Here is a 19,208-nt window from a genome sequence, read left to right on the forward strand (position 1 = left end):
ACATTATTTTCAGTAAAAACTTCTCATTTTGTTCAAAACGATCCAAAATTATATCCAGTGCATATACAATGCCAAAGCTCCTACGTCGCTTATAAGATCTGTCCATAAGTTCTATTCTCAAAACTCCATGGATTCATGGTTGTAGGTGTTACATGAAATTGTTTGATCCTTTCTTTGTCGACATCTTCGGAAGAATTTCGAGATTCGGAAAATGGAAATTTGAATTGTTAATCTGTGATGAAAGAGTTAGTGGAGCCTTGCTAGATCTTCTTTTTTGCCTTCCTGTCAAACAATTTTATTAGAACCAAAAAGATCATTGAATTGTGATACACACAGTTTCCAGTTTACCGGATGAAATCTACCTAGGGTCCTATTTGAAAATGGTCTTAATTTGAAAGTAATAATAATCTTTATTTTTTGAAATTTGTTGTGGACATTTAAACACTGACAACACAAAGAAAGTGTTCAGTAGTTGGAAATCGGTGGATGGTAATTGAGTTCAGAAATAAAATGTTCAAATCTTAATAAAATAGAGAATAATGAAGATCTAGGAAATGTGGAGGGACTGTGGGAGCGAGTGAGCAGTTTCGACCTAAATACATACGGGAATTATGAATCAAAATTATGTGATTAGGACGGAGCTTTCAGTTAGAGAGTCGAGAAGGCATTATTATCGTTACATCATTATTAAAAAATTATAGCAGGGCGGAAAAGTGCATCATTCGGAATAACAGGAAATCGCTCACGCCAGACGTAAAAATAGAATTTATCATATGATTCCGGAGTTCTTATATAAGTGACAGTTGCCAGCATTCCATCGTCTCTCAACAAATCGAAATCTCGAGAACAATCAATGGCAGCGCTGAAATAAGGATTTCGGAAATGGAAGAATTGACCTCTCTGGCGAGGATTCCATGGGATGACTGGAAGGTCTTCGAAAATGTTCGAATCGTTCTCAATCCTCGATAATTTTATCTCGTGTATTTTATATTTGTTATCCTCTTTCTCAGTAGATTGAAGCCACTTCTTCAGAAATAAGTTCAAATCTGAGGTTTTGAGTTTCGAACGGCGGCAAATAAGTCTCTCGTAATTCATATTCAGAAGTCCTTCTATCTTCGGAGGTGCGTATCTCAAGTACATTTGTTTGGCATTCCAGATTCCATAATTGTCGTATTCATCTGGTATCTCAACCCGAGTTAACAAGAATTGCACATTCTGACATTTCGAGAATATCATATCCAGCTCTTCCGTCGAAACGCTTTCCATCGGAATGTACACTTTCTCCGGTTTTGATAAAATGTTTGGAGAATGATCGAAATCTAAATTGTTGAGCTCTCGTCTGGCGGAAAACAATTTCAATGGGTTTTTGATATTGTAGAATTTGGAAATATTGTTACACAGGATTCCTGTTAAGTTCACAGATGGATCATGATGGTACTCCCATTCGAATTCCGTTGATTGGCTGAAAAAGGTTATCGATAGTTTTCATGTTTTCAAAAGAAATTTGTTCCCTTTCGCGCATTTGGACTCACATTATCATTCCGATATCTTCCTTGATGCCGGTTGCAATAATATTAAAGACGTGAATTGTTATATTCTCCTCTTCAAATTGTTTCACCATCACCACATTCTTCCTACTTTCGGAAACCTCATTTTCATTTTCCTTATTTTTGGAAAAATCGATGCTTTGGATTTCGAGTTTTGGCATTTTGTATGTACTCGCTATTAAACATGATTTCCTTGAGCATAGTGAAAGATTAGAACTGAAAAAGGGAACTAAAAATCCTTCAAATGAATCTTATGTATCTTACCGACTGAAAATATCACATGAAAGAACAACATCTTTCAGAGCTATGTATGGCAAAGAAAATAAAGGAAAGCCCTTGATTTCTGTCATTGAAAAACTGTAGAGAGAGTATGAAAATGAATTCTGCTTGGCTACGGTGTTAAGAGATCAATATTTGGGGCTCGACACTCTGCCAGTCTGTCCACAGAAGAAGAGAGAATAGGCCCCCAATCGATTGGTCTCTCCTAAAGACATACAGGCCCCCTCGACTCTGTTGCCCAATAGAATTCATATTCGTCTTCTCTCCACGTGTTTTCCAATGACAGAAACCAGAGGTTTTCCTTTATTTTCTTTGCCATACGTTGCTCTGAAATATGTTATTCTGTCATGTGATATTTTCAGTCGGTGAGACACATAAGATTCAATATTTCGAAGGAAGTTCATTTTTGTTTTTTCAGTTCTAATCTTTCACTGTGCTCAAGGAGGTCATGTTTATTGGCGCGTGCATTCAAAATGCCAAAACTCGAAATCCAGAGCATCGATTTTTCCAAAAATAAGGAAAATGAAGAGGAGGTTTCCGAAAGTAGGAAGACTGTGGTGATGGTGAAACAATTTGAAGGGGAGAATATAACAATTCACGTTTATAATATAATTGCAACCGATATCAAGGAAGATATCGGAAAGATAATGTGAGTCCAAATAAGCGAAAATGAACCAAATTGTTTCGAAATTACCAATACTTAATTTAGTTTTTAATTTAAGTATAATTTATTGATCGATAGAATATAGAAAAGTGACTGATTTAAACCTATCAATTACCTTTTTCAGCCAATCATCGGAAGTCGAATGGGAGTACCATCATGATCCATCTGTGAACTTAACAGGAATCTTCTGTAACAATATTTCCAAATTCTACAATATCAAAAGCCCATTGAAATCGTTTTCCGCCAAACGACAGCTCAACAGTTTAGATTTCGATCATTCTCCAAACATTTTATCAAAACCGGAGAAAGTGTACATTCTGATGGAAAGTGTTTCGACGAAAGAGCTGGATATGGTATTCTCAAAATGTCAGGATATGCAACACTTATTAACTCGGGCTGAGATACCAGATGAATACGACAATTATGGAATCTGGAACGCCAAAGAAATGTGGTTGAGATACGCGCCTCCGACGATAGAAGGACTTCTGAATATGAATTACGAGAGACTTATTTGCCGCCGTTCGAAACTCAAAACATCAGATTTGAACTTATTTCTGAAGAAGTGGCTTCAATCTACTGAAAAAGAGGATAATAAATATAACATAAACGAGATAAGGTTGTCTCAGATTGAGAATGATTCGAACATTTTCGAAGACCTTCCAGTCATCCCATGGAATCCTCGTCAGAGAGGTCAATTCTTCTTTCATCGGAATCCGTTTCAAAATTTTGGAATCGATTGTTCTCGAGATTTCGATTTGTTGAGAGACGATGGAGTTCTAGCAACTGTCTCTTACGTACGAATTCCTCACTTATATGACCAATTCTATTTTTACGTCTGGCGTGAGCGATTTCATGTAATTCCGAATGATGAAATGTTCAACCCTGCTATAATTTTTTGATAATGTAACATTGTAAGGTATTCGGTAAAAGCCTTAAGCCTACTTTGCGCTCTAACTGAAAAACCCTATCCTAATCACATATTTTTGATTCATACAGTACCGCTCAATAGGATATGAACTTTGTCAATTTTCAGTTGAAATTGTCCAACTTTGAGAGTGTGTCATGGTAATTCTGATTGTTCCATCAAGTAAATTTTTAATGAACAGAACAAAAGTAGAGTTTCATTTTTGTAGTTGACAACTTTTTTGTACGGACACTCCCTAAAGAGTTAAAGTCATTTTAAGACGACAGCTCAAAATTGAACTAATTTGTACTGAAATCGGTCGATTTGAAGGAGAAATTACTTTGTCGATACGTAGCTTGCTAAGGAGTGCTCGTACAAAAACGTAGTCAACCTTAAAAATGAAGCTCTTCCTTTGTTCTGTATAATTCATTGACAATTTACTTGATGGAACAATCAGAATTACCATAACACACTCTCAAAGTTGGACAATTTCAACTGAAAATTGCCAAAGTTCATATCCTATTGAGCGGTACTGTAACTCCTGTTCTCACAGTCTCCACATTTTCTAGACCTGGATTCCTGAGATTCCGGAGAAAGATATCTTTCCATAGGCTCTACTTCGCACCATACCTGTTAATGTGAAATTCAAAAGAGAAGCCTTGCTAGATCTCCTTTTTTGCCTTCTTGTTAAACAATTTAAATAAAACGCATAATTAGAATCATTGGATTGTGATACACGCAGTTCCCTGTTTACACTAGGGGTACTATTTAAAAATGGTCTTAATATGAAAGGAATATAAATCTTTATTATTTGATAATTGTTGTGGGCGTTAAAAAACTGACAACACAAAGAAAAGGTTCAATTGGAAATAGCTGGATGGTAATATAGTTGAGAAATAAAAAATTCAAATTTTAATAAAATAGAGAATTTGGGCCAATATCTTTCTCCGGAATCTCAGGAATCCAGGTCTAGAAAATGTGGAGACTGTGAGAACAGGAGTTACAGTACCGCTCAATAGGATATGAACTTTGGCAATTTTCAGTTGAAATTGTCCAACTTTGAGAGTGTGTTATGGTAATTCTGATTGTTCCATCAAGTAAATTGTCAATGAATTATACAGAACAAAGGAAGAGCTTCATTTTTAAGGTTGACTACGTTTTTGTACGAGCACTCCTTAGCAAGCTACGTATCGACAAAGTAATTTCTCCTTCAAATCGACCGATTTCAGTACAAATTAGTTCAATTTTGAGCTGTCGTCTTAAAATGACTTTAACTCTTTAGGGAGTGTCCGTACAAAAAAGTTGTCAACTACAAAAATGAAACTCTACTTTTGTTTTGTTCATTAAAAATTTACTTGATGGAACAATCAGAATTACCATGACACACTCTCAAAGTTGGACAATTTCAACTGAAAATTGACAAAGTTCATATCCTATTGAGCGGTACTGTATGAATCAAAAATATGTGATTAGGATAGGGTTTTTCAGTTAGAGCGCAAAGTAGGCTTAAGGCTTTTACCGAATACCTTACAATGTTACATTATCAAAAAATTATAGCAGGGTTGAACATTTCATCATTCGGAATTACATGAAATCGCTCACGCCAGACGTAAAAATAGAATTGGTCATATAAGTGAGGAATTCGTACGTAAGAGACAGTTGCTAGAACTCCATCGTCTCTCAACAAATCGAAATCTCGAGAACAATCGATTCCAAAATTTTGAAACGGATTCCGATGAAAGAAGAATTGACCTCTCTGACGAGGATTCCATGGGATGACTGGAAGGTCTTCGAAAATGTTCGAATCATTCTCAATCTGAGACAACCTTATCTCGTTTATGTTATATTTATTATCCTCTTTTTCAGTAGATTGAAGCCACTTCTTCAGAAATAAGTTCAAATCTGATGTTTTGAGTTTCGAACGGCGGCAAATAAGTCTCTCGTAATTCATATTCAGAAGTCCTTCTATCGTCGGAGGCGCGTATCTCAACCACATTTCTTTGGCGTTCCAGATTCCATAATTGTCGTATTCATCTGGTATCTCAGCCCGAGTTAATAAGTGTTGCATATCCTGACATTTTGAGAATACCATATCCAGCTCTTTCGTCGAAACACTTTCCATCAGAATGTACACTTTCTCCGGTTTTGATAAAATGTTTGGAGAATGATCGAAATCTAAACTGAAATGTGTCGACTTAACAGAGAAACCGCTTAAAAACTAGTAAACTTAGAAAATAAAGCTCCAGGCTCCATTCCAAGTGACATTACTTATCCAACAGCTGTACCCCTAGATATTCCCTATTATGTGTTATGATATTTCCCATTATGTGTTTAAAAAAATCTTTATCATTGTGATTCTTCATGAAACATCCCGTCCATAATCCTATTATTAAGCACTAGATATAACTCTAACACTCCCGAGAACAACTGAATACTCCATGCGATGTAGAGACCGTAGTAGCACTGAATAGATTGAAAGGTTATTTATTCTCTGAGTTTAGAAAACTCACTCTTTCTGCATAATTTTTTAGCACAACAGCCAATACAACGGCTGAAATTGCGGCTGGAATTGCCAAGTAGTCATAGTGAAGAATACAGGTGAATAGATACTCAAATGCGAACAATCCGACAAGAACCATTGTGACGAATTGGGAGATACTGACGAGCAGGAAGCGGGTCTGAATATTTCCAATGGACTTTTATTTTAGACTGGCAGCAGATTTTGCCACGTCTATTTCTTGCGGCTCTGTATGACTAGTGTGATAATAACAATATTGGTCACAAACCTCAGACTCCGGCTTGAACACAAACATTGAAACCATTCCGAAAATACTTTGACATATTCCAAAAATCAGCACACAAACCATCCGTTTCTTGATTGTTGGAAGACGTCCAGGCCCATTTTCCGTATTAATCGATTGGACACATCTGGGTATTCCAACTGCTACCAGAGTGAGAAAAGAGACAATTTGTGGCCAACTGTACTGCTTTATGTGCTTTCTATAAGGGTTGTCTGATAGCGGATCTTCAATGAATTTGCTCTGGGGCATCAGTTGGAGAACTATCAGAAATGAGAAGAACGAGTGGAAATAGAACATTTCATAAGAGATTTTGGGGGAGAAGGAGGGATATGTGTTGGTAGATGAATCAGTTGGAGGGGGAGAGAAGAAAAGAAGGACACGGAGGGATGGAGCAGATGGTGTTATAATCGTTATTACTGGTGGTCTCTCTTTGCTTCTTGCATTGTCTGATGTCGCACGATAATTCAATCGTAACCTATGCAAACGCGCTTTGTTGAGACTACATTTTGGTAATATTATTTGACGCCTAAATTGCAATTTTTTAATATTTTTTGTTTTTTCAAAAAATTGGTCTTTCTCGATTATATTTCTCCTTAAAACTATTTCTTGACAAAGTTTTCATTTAAAGAAAAAATTTAGGTAAGAGATTTTTCTCAAAAGAGCGCGTTTGCATAGGTTCACTTTGAATTATCGTGATGTCGCTCACAACGGAACGGTCAGGGTCGAGAACGGTGATTTTTTCGGAACCACCTCCTTTCATTCTAACGAGTTTTTCTCGAAAGTGACTAAAAATTTTCGGAAAATTCTTTTTAACTGCTATAGATCCTCCAGTTATCTCAGATAACTTCAATTAGTTTTCCGAAAATTTCAATTCAATTTCGAGAAAAACTCGTTAGAATGAAAAGAGGTGGTTACGAAAAAATCACCGTGGTCGAAGGTCGAATGTGTGTTTAGGAAGCGTGCGGACCGCATGCGGATTCAGTCCCATTTTCCGTCCGCATAGAGTCCGCGGCGGAAATATGGTCCATATTTCATCGCTGGCCAACTGTGATCTTACCCACTCGACCAACCAACCGTTGGAAAACGTGAATCATCTGAGGAGTGAGGAAAGTAGTTCCCTCTGACCCCTTACTCGGATGATATGGTTAAGAATCGAGAGCAGAGCTGAAATCTGAGCTCATTTTGCTCGATTCCTAGAGGCGTATTGCAAAATTCGAAAACTGTTTTGGAAGTTCAAAAACACAAGCTTTCCAATCATATAGGTCTCGACCCGCAACTCCATCTTGACTCGGGATCCTTCCTAGTTACAATCAACCAAACTGAGTGTGTATGAGTTGTCTGGGATGATGTTTCATTAGTGTAGTCATTAACGTTCTGACAAAGTAACTGGGTTGCTGGGGACTCAATGCAAATAACTCTTGTACCGTCAACAGTGTTCAGTCAGATTCCATACAATTACCCCCACCCCAATCGATTAGCCTCTACAGGTCCTTCCTAAACACACATTAGCCCCTCGACACCGTCGCCTACGACATTCACATTCCTTCTTCTCTCTTCTCAAAGGTTCTCCAATGAGTGAACACCGGAGGTTTCCTCTATTTTCTCTACCACAGTTGGTTCTGAAAGAAGTTGTCCTCTCGTTTGATGTTATCAGTCGGTAAGAACTCTTCAGTAACTTTGATAATAATGAAGTCGTTGTTTTTCAGTTTGAATGCCTCATTATGCTCGAAGAAATCCAAATCGATAGCTGCCTCTTGCAAAATGCCGCATCTAGAAGTATCCATGTGTCTATATGAAAGTTCCAAAAATACTATGAAAGTGACACAAGTCAACCGAGATCCAGAACTAGAAACATCTCACATTCTGAGTATGATTCCAACCGATAGCAAAGAGGATATTAGGAAAGTAACGTGAGTTGACTTCTCGACATTTAAAAACTTTTTAAATTTTGTTTTTCTATTCAGTCAAACTTCCGAATTCGCGTGGGAATTCTATCACGATCCATCTGTGAACTTAACAGCGATAATATGTAACAGACTCTTGGAACTCTACGGTTTGAGCTCACTGAAATCAGTTATATTCCAAAAAGATGTCGAGCAATCTGACTTCGACAAATTCCCAGTTTTGTTACCTAATGCTGAAAGGATTTCAATTCAAAAGAAAGAGATTACACAGAAGGATTTGGATATACTCTTCATGAATCATGACAATGTCCAATCGTTCTGCTTGAGACACCCATATCCACAAGGATACAAAACATGGAAAGCAAGAAATTTATGGTTGAAAGGTGGTCTTCCCAAAATAGAAAGTCTTTTGGAAATGGATTACGAGAAATTAGTCTGTCGACAATCGTTCTACAAAACTTCAGAAATTAATCGATTTCTGAAACATTGGCTTCAATCAACTAACTGCGGAAACCACAGATACTTCAAACGAGAGATTCGACTATTTAGAGTTGAAAATGATTCGAATATGTTGGAGGATCTTCCAGTTACTCCGTGGAATCCGAAACAAAGAGGTCAATTCTTTCACTTCCGAAATCCTTATTTCAACGCTGCCATTGATTGCTCGAAAGGTTTTGATCTGTTGAGAGACGATGGAGTTCTGGCAACTGTTATGCCTAGTGACGATGCATTCACCTTTAATATTTGGAACGAGAGATTCCCCGATATTCCAAAGAAAGATTTTTATTCAGAATCTTGTATTTTTCCAAATCTTGTACATTATTAAATCTTGCTATCATTCAAACTTGCTATCATTTAAACTGGCTATCCCCTATTCATATCCTTCCATATCCTTGCATACCACATTATTTTTCTTCAATCCCCAACCACTAAGTCCGTTCTTTCATGTTTTTCTATAAAGGTCCATCCATAATAAATTTCAATCAATGAATTCTCTTTTTTTTTCAATTGGGTTTTATTTTCCAGCTCGGACCTCTCACATTACTCCGAGAAATCCCTAGTCTAAGAGATTCAAGAATTTATTTTTGTTCCGAGATCCCCATGGGACGATGAACTCACAATAAAAATAATCTTGATAAACTTTATGCTTTAAAATTTATTCAGATCAAAGGAAAGGAAACAACCAATTAATTACAAAATAAGAAGATAATTATTGTTATGTAATGGTGCGAGTTCTGATTGACAAGTGCCCCTCAAGGATGAAATTAAGGTTTCATGAAAATAGGGCTCAAAAGGAGAACTGGTCTTCTAGGGCGATATCAAGGTGACATGACGTCGCCAACCGAGGAAGGTGACGAAAAAAGAAAAATGACTGAAAATTCTCACGTAACGGACAATTTGAACTGGAAATGAAGTGGATAATCATCATGGGAAAAACGTTATCTGAACGCCATCTTCAGGGTCCATCAGGTTTTGAGATTTCTTGGAGTACAATGAGAATTATGAGAATTGTACTCCAAGAATGAGAATTGTACTCGAAGAATGAGAATTGTACTCCAAGAAATCAAAACCTAATTACAGGAAAACATTCCTATAGATATTGAAAAATTTGTTAAAACTCACAATATGAGAGAACAAAATGAATAATTGGGAATTGAAGGGTAGCAATAGAAAATAGCAAGTTCGAATGATAGCAAGATTTAATAAAATACAGAATTCGAAGGAAAATCATCCTTTGGAATATCTGGGAACCTTTCGTTCCAAATATTAAAGATGAATTCGCCTTCACCAGGCATGACAGTTGCTAGAACTCCATCTTCTCTCAGGAGATCAAAACCCTTCGAGCAATCAATGGCAGGGTTAAAATGAGAATTTTGACAATAATAGAATTGACCTCTTTGTTTCGGATTCCACGGAGTAACTGGAAGATCCTCCAACATATTCGAATCATTTTCAACGTTACATAGTCGAATCTCTCGTTTCAAGTATTTGTGGTTTTCGCCGTTAGTTGATTGAAGCCAACGTTTCAGAAATCGATTCACATCTGAATTTTTATACCTTGTAACTGCACAACCAATTTTTTCGCAATCCATTCTCAAAATATCTTCAATGTTTTGTGGAGCATGTAATAATACCATTATCCTAGCACACCATATCCCATAATTATCGTATCCTACTGGGTACCGGCCTTCAATATTAAACGATTGAATGTTACGACGATTCATGAAAAGTGTATCCAAATCCTCCCTTTTTACCCGTTTCTTTCGAATTATAATTCCTTCGACACAAGATAACAAAACTGGGAATTTTTCCAAGTCGGATTGTTCGATATCTTTTCTGAATATAACAAATCTCAGTGAATTCCAACCGTAGAATCCTGAAAGCCTGGTGGCCAGAATTTCAGTTAAGTTCACAGATGGATCGTGATAAAATTTCCATTCGAATTCCGAGATTTGACTGAAAAAAACTGAATTATGGGAGTATTTCAAGTTTGAAGCTTCGTTCGGATTATAGACGGATATGGTAATAATTATTGTAACCAACTCACAATACTTTCCCAAAATTTTTTTTGATATAGGTTGGAACCACATGTAACCAGTGAGATATTCCTCCTTTGCGGACTTCATTCACATAAATAATACTCTTTAAATGTAGAGCTCTACTAGTATCCTTGTAGAGCTCTATGGATATATTGAGCTCCGGCATTGTGTATGCACTAGATATCCATTTGGATCGTTTTGAACAAGTTGACAAGTTCATACTGAAAAATGGATATTTCTGATGGTTTATCAAATGACTGACTTCTACATACCGACTGAAAATATCAAAAGAAAGAACAACATCTTTAAGTGCGACGTATGGCAAAGAAAACAAAGGAAAGCCTTTGACTTCTGTCATTAGACAAGCCGCGGAGAGAAGACGAGATTGAATTCTATTGGAAACAGAATAGAGGGGACCTGTATGTGTTTAGGAGAGACCTGTGGTGGCCAGTCGATTGGGGGCCTATTCTCTTTTCTTCTGGGGACAGACTGGCAGAGTGTCGAGCAGTTGTCTGAGTTGTTCTCCCCCAATTATTGATCCCTCGAAACCATAGCCAACATAATTCATTCATTCAGCTCTACAATTCAGCCTCTACACGCTTTGAGCCCTCGAAGCCAACAGTATTCATTTTCATATTCTCTCTACAGTTTTCCAATGACAGAAAACAGAGTATTCCCTTTATTCTCGTTACCATATCTTGCTCTGAATGATGTTATAATTTCACTAGATGTTTTGAGCCGGTGAGTATGAATCAATCGTTTAACAAACCATTAGAAATATCTATTTTCAGAATGAATCTCTCAATTTGTTCAAAACGATCCAAAAGGATATCTTGTGCATACACAATACCGGAGCTCCAATTATCATTAATTCTCTGTGAGGATTCAAAAAGTATTATTGAGGTGATAGTAACCGATCAACGAGAAGACGTAGACGTTCCCCTGGTGGAACATGTGTGGAATATGATTCCAACTGATATCAAAGAAGATTTTGGGAAAGTAATGTGAGTTGGTTTAAAAAAAAATTATGTCACTTTTTCAAATCCCCTAATACATATTTTGCAAAAATTTCTGAACTGAACAAAGCTACGTCTCAAAGTGATTAATCTAACATTAAAACTACCTCTTACTTCATTCCCTTGAATCAAAATCAAAATCAGGGTACCTTCTATAGAGCCAAAAAAAATTGAAACTCAAATTATTGAAATAGGGATGACATTGTGGCAGAGTCTCAAAACTAACTACTTTTAATTGAATATAATAATTTGAGACTCGTCATCAGATGATAATTTTAGACCACATTATTTATTTTTTAGCGAAATCTCGAAACTCGAATGGGAATTCTATCACGATCCATCTGTGAACTTAACTGGAATTCTATGCAACAGACTCTTGGAATTCTACGGTTGGAGTTCATGGGAAGAAGTTGTATTTCAAAAAAATATTGAGCAATCCGACTTCGACAAATTCCCAGTTTTGTTACCTAGTGCTGGAACGATTTCATTCGACAAGGAACAGGTGACAAGAGCGGAATTAGATACACTCTTCATGAAACATGGAAATATTCAATTGATTAATCTTGATTGCCGATATCCAGAAGGATATGGGATGTGGTGTGCTAGAACTGTGGGATTCTTTCGTGCTCCACAAAACATAGAAGATATTTTAAAAATGGATTGCGAAAAAGTTGACTGTACATTGTCGGGGTATAAAAATTCAGATGTGAATCGATTTCTGAAACATTGGCTCCAATCAACTAACTGCGGAAACCACAAATACTTGAAACGAGAGATTCGACTATGTAACGTTGAAAATGATTCGAATATGTTGGAGGATCTTCCAGTTACCCCATGGAATCCAAAACAGAGAGGTCAATTCTTCCATTTCCGAAATCCCCACTTCGACGCTGCCATTGATTGCTCAAAGGGTTTTGATCTGTTGAGAGACGATGGAGTTCTGGCAACTTTCATTTCTGATGAAGATGAATTCATCTTCAATATTTGGAACGAGAGATTCCCAGATATTCCAAAGGAAGATTTTCCTCCGAATTCTGTATTTTATTGAATCTTGCTACCATTCGAACTTGTTATCATTTAAACTGGCTATCCCCTATTCACATCCTTCCATATCCTTGCATACCACATTATTTTCTGAAAGAGTTTTGATCTGCTGAGACGATGGACTACGAGAGATTCTCTGAGATTCCGAAGAAAGATTTTCGTCCAAATTTTGTATTTTATTAAAACTTGCAACCATTCAAACTTGCTATTCTCTATTGCTACCCTTCGATTCCGAATGACTCATTTTGTTCACTCATATTCTGCATTTTATAAACGTTTTTAATATCCATAATAATTTGCTACGAATAAATACTTTTTTTTTTAAATTTTGTTTTATTTTCCAGTTTTAATCTCTCATTATACTCCAAGAAATCTCAAAAAACTGATGGACCCTGAAAAATGGTGATACTTGGAGTAGGCATGGTGTAGATTCTTGGAAGAAGTCTCAGTGAATGAGTTATATGACTATGAAAAAGGAGAAGAAAAGCATAGAGCTCTCTGAAAGAGAAGAGAAAGAAGCCGTCAGAAGGATCGTCGTTGAAGCCGTTGCCGAGAAAGCAGTTATCATCGGGAAGGAAACAAGAATAGAGAACCTTCATCAGGGTGCTGACGGTCTTATCGAGAATACAGTGGTGACGAGAATCTTCCTGAGCTAGCAGTCATCATAATCGTGGAAATGACCGAACTCTAGACGAAGGCGATCGAGAGTACATTCTTTCAACACGCCTCTTTTTAAAAATCCCCCGTTATCAAAACTCAACCTATTCATCTACATATCGGAAAATGACGAAAAGGGATCATCCATGTGACCGTATCCCAAAGCCTTTTTTCTTATACGGAAGTCGGAAGTCGGAAGTCGGTAAAGATTCGAGTCAGTTTCAACTTTAAAGGAGGACCGAAGTCATATTATTCATTTCAGAAAAAAAAGAAGAAAAAACACGAAAATTTGTTTAAAAATTCGAGCAAACGAGGAACTCCGTATAAGAAATTTTCACTTCCCGACATCTCTGATAGCTAACAGTAATGGCCATAGTTCTAACAACTTTAGTAGTTCTCTGTAGCAAATCTCCAACTTTGAGAGGGCTTCATGGTATTACTGATTGTTCCATCAAGTAAAATTTTAATGGATCGTACAGATAAAAAATAGGACTTTATTTTTGTAGTTGACAACTCTTTTGTTCGGACACTTCCTAACAAGTTACTTATCGACAAAATAATTTCTTTCTCAAATCGACCAATTCCAGTGCAATTCACAACGAAGCGGTCAGGAGAATCAGAGTCTTCTTACAATCAAGCAAACTGAGTGTCTATGAGTCTTCTGGGATGATGTTTCATTAGTGTGGTCATGGATCATTATCGTTCTGACAAAGTAACTGGGTTGCTGGGGACTCAATGCAAACAACTCTTGTACCGTCAACTGTATTCAGTCAGATTCCATACACGCCAATCGATTGGACTCTACAGGTCCTTCCTAAACACACACAATATACCCTCGACACCGTCACCTACGACATTCACATTCCTTCTTCTCTCTTCTCAAAGGTTCTCCAATGAGTGAACACCGCGGTTTTTCTCTATTTTCTTTACCACAGTCGGTTCTGAAAGAAGTTGTCCTCTCGTTTGATGTTATCAGTCGGTAAGAACTCTTCAGTAACTTTGATAATAATGAAGTCGTTGTTTTTCAGTTTGAATGTCTCATTATGCTCGAAGAAATCTAAATCGATAGCAGGCTCTTGCAAAATGCCGCATCTAGAAGTATCCATGTGGCTATATGAGAGTTCCAAAATCACTCTGAAAGTGACACAAGTCAACCAATATCCAGAACTAGAAACATCTCACATTCTGAATGTGATTCCAACCGATAACAAAGAGGATATTAGGAAAGAAATGTGAGTTGACTTCTCGACATTTAAAAACTTTTTACATTTTTTTCTATTCAGTCAAACTTCCGAATTCGCATGGGAATTCTATCACGATCCATCTGTTAATTTAACTGAGATAATATGTAACAGACTCTTGGAATTCTACGGTTTGAGCTCACTGAAATCAGTTGTATTCCAAAAAGATGTCGAGCAATCTGACTTCGACAAATTCCCAGTTTTGTTACCTGATGCTGGAACGATTTCAATTCAAAAGAAAGAAATTACGCAGAAGGATTTGGATATACTCTTCATGAATCATGACAATGTCCAATCGTTCTGCTTGAGACACCCAATATCCACAAGGATACAAAACATGGAAAGCAAGAAATTTATGGTTGAAAGGTGGTCTTCCCAAAATAAAGAGTCTTTTGGAAATGGATTACGAGAAATTAGTCTGTCGACAATCGTTCTACAAAACTTCAGAAATTAATCGATTTCTGAAACATTGGCTTCAATCAACTAACTGCGGAAACCACAAATACTTCAAACGAGAGATTCGACTATGTAACGTTAAAAATGATTCTAACATGTTGGAGGATCTTCCAGTTACTCCGTGGAATCCGAAACAAAGAGGTCAATTCGTTCATTTCCGAAATCCTTATTTCGACGCTGCCATTGATTGCTCAAAGGGTTTTGATCTGTTGAGAGACGATGGAGTTCTGGCAACTGTCATTCCTAGGGATGATGCATTCATCTTTAATATTTGGAACGAGAGATTCCCAGATATTCCAAAGGAAGATTTCCCTCCAAATTCTGTATTTTATTAAATCTTGCTATCATTCGAACTTGCTATTTTCTATCGTTCCCACTTTCCAGAACTCTCCTTCTATCAGAGTAAAGTTTCGAAATGAAAAATTGTGAGGTTTTGTTCATTTTGTTCATTTCCTCTTGTAAAAAAGTTCTACGCAGTATTTTATTGAATCTTGCAATCATTCAAAGTTGTTATCCTCTATTGCTACCCTTCGATTCCAAATCACTCATTCTGTTCTCTCATATTCTCCCTTTTATACAATTTTTTAATATCCATAACAAATTGTAACGAATAAATTACTCTTATTTAATTTGGTTTTATATTCCAGTTCTAGTCTTTTATTATACTCCAAGATTCTTGGAAGAACTCAGTGAATGAGTTATATGACTATGAAAAAGGACAAGACAGGATATAGAAGCGAAAGAAGCCGTCAGAAGGATTGTCGTCGAAGCCGTTGCCGAGAGAGCAGTTATCATCGGGAAGGAAACAGGAATAGAGAATCTTCAATCAGGGAGTTGACGGTCTTATCGAGAAGACAGTGACGAAGGCAATCGAGAATACATTCTTTCAATACGCCTCTTTTTAAAATCAACCGTTATCAAAACTCAATCTGTTCATCTACAAATCGAAAAATGTCAAAAAGGGATCATCCATGTGACCGTATCCCAAAGTTCACTGATCTTCTCATTTATTTATACAAAACACTCAAAAAAGTTCAATCTTTCTCATCACTCAAAGTCAGCTTGAATCCTTCATCCCAATCATACAGATCATTCAATTCCTTCGGTTGATACATAACTTTCGCACAATTCATCAACTTCTCGTACGGTGGATCAACACTTGGATCCAACTCAACTAACATTTTATGGAAATCAATGAGAACACTTGCACTACCTTTAAACATCTCCCCATTGTTGTTCAGTTCATTCTGTAAATATTGAAAGTGGTACAGTATCATTGATTCCCCTCTGTAACTACCATCAACTTTTTCACCGCATGAATCTCCTCAACATCCTCCAAATGTCTCCATGGAACCTCTCCAACCACAAGTTCATAAACCGAGTACATTACAGAGAACAAGTCGTCCCACGGCGTTTGTTCCAGTTTCTCATGAACACGAACCGATACATATCGTTCGGTTCCCTTGAATCCAGCATTCGGGCGGCTCGGTTTACGGATGCCAGTGTCTGTTTTGAAGCGACGGAGAAGGCCGAAGTCAAGGAGATAGAGGATGTGACGGTTCTGAGATATTGGTGTCGTTGGATATTAGGGCAGTGCTAAGCTAAACAAGCTACGGGTGCTGACAAGTTAATTCAAAAACGCTGAAGTTTGTGTCAATCGAGTAAGAAGCAATCATTTTCATCCCCTTATCCCCAACTTCATACCTGTTGATGACAACCGAAACAAATGTTCGCAGGCTTCACATCCCTATGCACATAACCCATTTCATGAATATCTTTCAACGCATTCACCGTCTGATACACAATCCTCCCGACCGTCTCTTTACTCAACCTCCCCGCCGGACTTCTCTTCCGAATATCTCCAATATTTTCACTCAATAATTGCATCACAATGAAATTGAATTCATTGTTATATCCGGATGAGTAAACCAATGGAATATGCTGTTTTCCCTGCATTTTCAGCATCACATCCATCTCCATTATCATTCGTTTCGTTATCATTTCCATCCGCATCTTCGGCTCGATCTTCACCGCCCGTACCTCGTTTTTCTTCGTGTCCATCGCTAGAAATATCTGTCCATAACCTCCACTTCCGATCATTCCCTCAATACTCCATCGATTCATGAAAATCGTTCCAGGTGTTAGATGCAATTGTTTGATTCGTTTCTCTGCTATTTCTTTCTTTGTCGACATCTTCGGAAGAATTTCGAGATTCGGAAACTGTGAATTTGAAGTGTTAATCTGAAAAGAAAGAATTCGTGAAGCCTTGCTAGATCTTCTTCTTTGAATCGCACTCACTTCTTGAGTATCCATTAAGAAATTATTACAAAATAGTTTGTTTGTTTGAATCGAAAAATAAATCAAACCTCTCTGAAAGTTGATTGCGAAGAATTCCAGAGCAAGGTTCAAGTTCACGTCGATTCGAAAGAAGACATCTGAAAAATCTGAAAGAGAGAAGGCCACCAAAGACGACCGAGCAATCACAAAGTTTATTTTTGAACAAAAAAATGGGAAAGTAAACATCAAATGTCAAATGTCAGTATAAATAATCAGTCCATAGGAGTTGGTACAGATACAGCGATACAGGGAGATCGTGACAGAAACAAAGTGAAGTGGGTGAAAATGTGAGGGTGGATAAAGTGGTGAAAGAAAAATTAATGATAACAAGAGAGAAAGGGGAATCGGTGAATCACAGACAATGCCTAGAAGTCGGCTTCCAGATCGAATTGACGCTCGGTCTCAGTCGACATCACTCCTGGACGCTGATACTCGGAGACACGCTTCTCGAAGAAGTTGGTCTTTCCATCTATCGAGATGTTCTCCATGAAGTCGAATGGATTCTTCACATTGTACAGCTTGTCGCATCCGAGTTCCGCAAGCAAGTGATCGGCGACGAACTCGATGTATTGAGACATCAGACGACAGTTCATGCCAATCATGTCAACTGGAAGTGCCTCTGTCAAGAACTCTTGCTCGATGCAGACGGCGTCCTTGATAATCTCGAAGATACGCTCCTGTGTTAGCTTGTTCTGAAGCATCGAGTAGAGAAGGCAAGCGAAGTCGCGATGGAGTCCTTCGTCTCTGGAAAATTAGTTTATTAGTCTAAAAACCGAAGAAATTGTGTTGTTACCTTGAGATGAGCTCATTGGAGTGTGTCAATCCTGGCATGAGTCCTCGCTTCTTGAGCCAGAAGATTGAGGCGAACGATCCACTGAAGAAGATTCCTTCGACAGCGGCGAAGGCGATGAGACGTTCGGCGAACGAGGCCTTCTTGTCCGAGATCCACTTCATAGCCCAGTCGGCCTTCTTCTTGATGAATTCGAACTCGAAAATGGCGTTGAACAGAGTGAGGCGCTCCTTCTCGTCACGAATGTAGGTCTCGATGAGCTTCGAGTACATCTCCGAGTGAATGTTCTCGATGGCGATTTGGAATCCGTAGAAGAATCGAGCCTCCGACACTTTGACTTCGTTTGAGAAGCGCTCGCACTGAAAAATAAAGATATTCTAAAGTTCCGCACTATAAACGAGGCGAAACTTACGAGATTCTCGTTGACAATTCCATCGGAGGCGGCGAAGAAGGCGAGAACTCTGGAGATGAAGTACTGCTCGTCTCCGTTCATCTTCTCCCAATCGTTCATGTCCTTGCCAAGATCGACTTCTTCGACTGTCCAGAACGAGGCGACCGCCTTCTTATAGAATTGCCAGATTTCGTGGTGTCTCAGAGGGAAGATGACGAATCGATTGTCCAAATCCTGAAGGAGTGGCTCATTGGCGTCGAGAGCATTTCCCTCCGTCTCCTCATTTTCCTCTGTGTCCTTGAGCTTCTCGACAATCGACAACTTCTCGATGTCTTGTTCCAGTTTCAGCTTCTTTGACGAGTGCTTCGGCTGAAAATTCGAAGGCATATGAAATAAGCTGGGCGCGGGGTAAAAGTCGTGGAATCCGGCACATTGTGCAAACACGCGAGAGCCGCAGACTTAAAACTAACCTCCACTGGTGCATTCTCCTTCTCAATGTTTTGAATCTCGCCCAGGGTCATCCTTGTTTAGTAGGTGTTCGTAGGTGGTTAGTTCTGCCAAATCTGAAAATAGAATCGTTTGAAAAATGGAAATAAGAGACAACAGATGGAAATAGAGCACGAGTGAACGAACAGAG

At 38.0% G+C, this 19,208-nt stretch overlaps 12 protein-coding genes across 12 annotated transcripts; 6 read left to right on the forward strand and 6 right to left on the reverse strand.

The window, feature by feature from the left end:
- Positions 1-687: 687 nt before the first annotated feature.
- Positions 688-1,708, reverse strand: GCK72_008873 (uncharacterized protein; the record flags this gene model as incomplete). The annotated part of the gene is made up of 2 exons (XM_003107555.2): positions 688-1,462; positions 1,533-1,708. The coding sequence occupies 2 exons, from the start codon at positions 1,706-1,708 to the stop codon at positions 688-690; spliced, it is 951 nt and encodes a 316-aa protein (XP_003107603.2).
- Positions 1,709-2,299: 591 nt separating this feature from the next.
- Positions 2,300-3,389, forward strand: GCK72_008874 (uncharacterized protein; the record flags this gene model as incomplete). The annotated part of the gene is made up of 2 exons (XM_003107479.2): positions 2,300-2,475; positions 2,615-3,389. The coding sequence occupies 2 exons, from the start codon at positions 2,300-2,302 to the stop codon at positions 3,387-3,389; spliced, it is 951 nt and encodes a 316-aa protein (XP_003107527.2).
- Positions 3,390-4,937: 1,548 nt separating this feature from the next.
- Positions 4,938-5,462, reverse strand: GCK72_008875 (uncharacterized protein; the record flags this gene model as incomplete). The annotated part of the gene is made up of 1 exon (XM_053727093.1): positions 4,938-5,462. One exon carries the CDS (start codon positions 5,460-5,462, stop codon positions 4,938-4,940), a length of 525 nt encoding a protein of 174 aa, XP_053586670.1.
- Positions 5,463-5,740: 278 nt separating this feature from the next.
- GCK72_008876 (uncharacterized protein) lies at positions 5,741-6,444 on the reverse strand (the record flags this gene model as incomplete). The annotated part of the gene is made up of 3 exons (XM_003107472.2): positions 5,741-5,857; positions 5,905-6,072; positions 6,181-6,444. 3 exons carry the CDS (start codon positions 6,442-6,444, stop codon positions 5,741-5,743), a joined length of 549 nt encoding a protein of 182 aa, XP_003107520.2.
- A 1,322-nt stretch (positions 6,445-7,766) lies between these two features.
- Positions 7,767-8,925, forward strand: GCK72_008877 (uncharacterized protein; the record flags this gene model as incomplete). The annotated part of the gene is made up of 3 exons (XM_003107480.2): positions 7,767-7,852; positions 7,902-8,105; positions 8,160-8,925. The coding sequence occupies 3 exons, from the start codon at positions 7,767-7,769 to the stop codon at positions 8,923-8,925; spliced, it is 1,056 nt and encodes a 351-aa protein (XP_003107528.2).
- An 874-nt stretch (positions 8,926-9,799) lies between these two features.
- On the reverse strand, positions 9,800-10,859 carry GCK72_008878 (uncharacterized protein; the record flags this gene model as incomplete). Its single annotated transcript, XM_003107579.2, has 2 exons — positions 9,800-10,556; positions 10,648-10,859. 2 exons carry the CDS (start codon positions 10,857-10,859, stop codon positions 9,800-9,802), a joined length of 969 nt encoding a protein of 322 aa, XP_003107627.2.
- A 435-nt stretch (positions 10,860-11,294) lies between these two features.
- Positions 11,295-12,703, forward strand: GCK72_008879 (uncharacterized protein; the record flags this gene model as incomplete). Its single annotated transcript, XM_003107648.2, has 3 exons — positions 11,295-11,380; positions 11,431-11,643; positions 11,956-12,703. 3 exons carry the CDS (start codon positions 11,295-11,297, stop codon positions 12,701-12,703), a joined length of 1,047 nt encoding a protein of 348 aa, XP_003107696.2.
- A 448-nt stretch (positions 12,704-13,151) lies between these two features.
- Positions 13,152-13,355, forward strand: GCK72_008880 (uncharacterized protein; the record flags this gene model as incomplete). The annotated part of the gene is made up of 1 exon (XM_053727094.1): positions 13,152-13,355. The coding sequence occupies one exon, from the start codon at positions 13,152-13,154 to the stop codon at positions 13,353-13,355; it is 204 nt and encodes a 67-aa protein (XP_053586671.1).
- Positions 13,356-14,439: 1,084 nt separating this feature from the next.
- Positions 14,440-15,388, forward strand: GCK72_008881 (uncharacterized protein; the record flags this gene model as incomplete). Its single annotated transcript, XM_053727095.1, has 3 exons — positions 14,440-14,588; positions 14,640-14,728; positions 14,907-15,388. 3 exons carry the CDS (start codon positions 14,440-14,442, stop codon positions 15,386-15,388), a joined length of 720 nt encoding a protein of 239 aa, XP_053586672.1.
- Positions 15,389-16,087: 699 nt separating this feature from the next.
- On the reverse strand, positions 16,088-17,366 carry GCK72_008882 (uncharacterized protein; the record flags this gene model as incomplete). Its single annotated transcript, XM_053727096.1, has 4 exons — positions 16,088-16,300; positions 16,351-16,614; positions 16,758-17,294; positions 17,352-17,366. The coding sequence occupies 4 exons, from the start codon at positions 17,364-17,366 to the stop codon at positions 16,088-16,090; spliced, it is 1,029 nt and encodes a 342-aa protein (XP_053586673.1).
- Positions 17,367-17,710: 344 nt separating this feature from the next.
- On the forward strand, positions 17,711-18,076 carry GCK72_008883 (uncharacterized protein; the record flags this gene model as incomplete). Its single annotated transcript, XM_053727097.1, has 1 exon — positions 17,711-18,076. One exon carries the CDS (start codon positions 17,711-17,713, stop codon positions 18,074-18,076), a length of 366 nt encoding a protein of 121 aa, XP_053586674.1.
- On the reverse strand, positions 17,756-19,092 carry GCK72_008884 (uncharacterized protein; the record flags this gene model as incomplete). Its single annotated transcript, XM_003107634.2, has 4 exons — positions 17,756-18,134; positions 18,184-18,539; positions 18,593-18,940; positions 19,042-19,092. The coding sequence occupies 4 exons, from the start codon at positions 19,090-19,092 to the stop codon at positions 17,756-17,758; spliced, it is 1,134 nt and encodes a 377-aa protein (XP_003107682.2).
- Positions 19,093-19,208: the final 116 nt, after the last annotated feature.

This window comes from Caenorhabditis remanei, chromosome III, assembly GCF_010183535.1.
Source record: "Caenorhabditis remanei strain PX506 chromosome III, whole genome shotgun sequence".
NCBI lineage: Eukaryota > Metazoa > Nematoda > Chromadorea > Rhabditida > Rhabditidae > Caenorhabditis > Caenorhabditis remanei.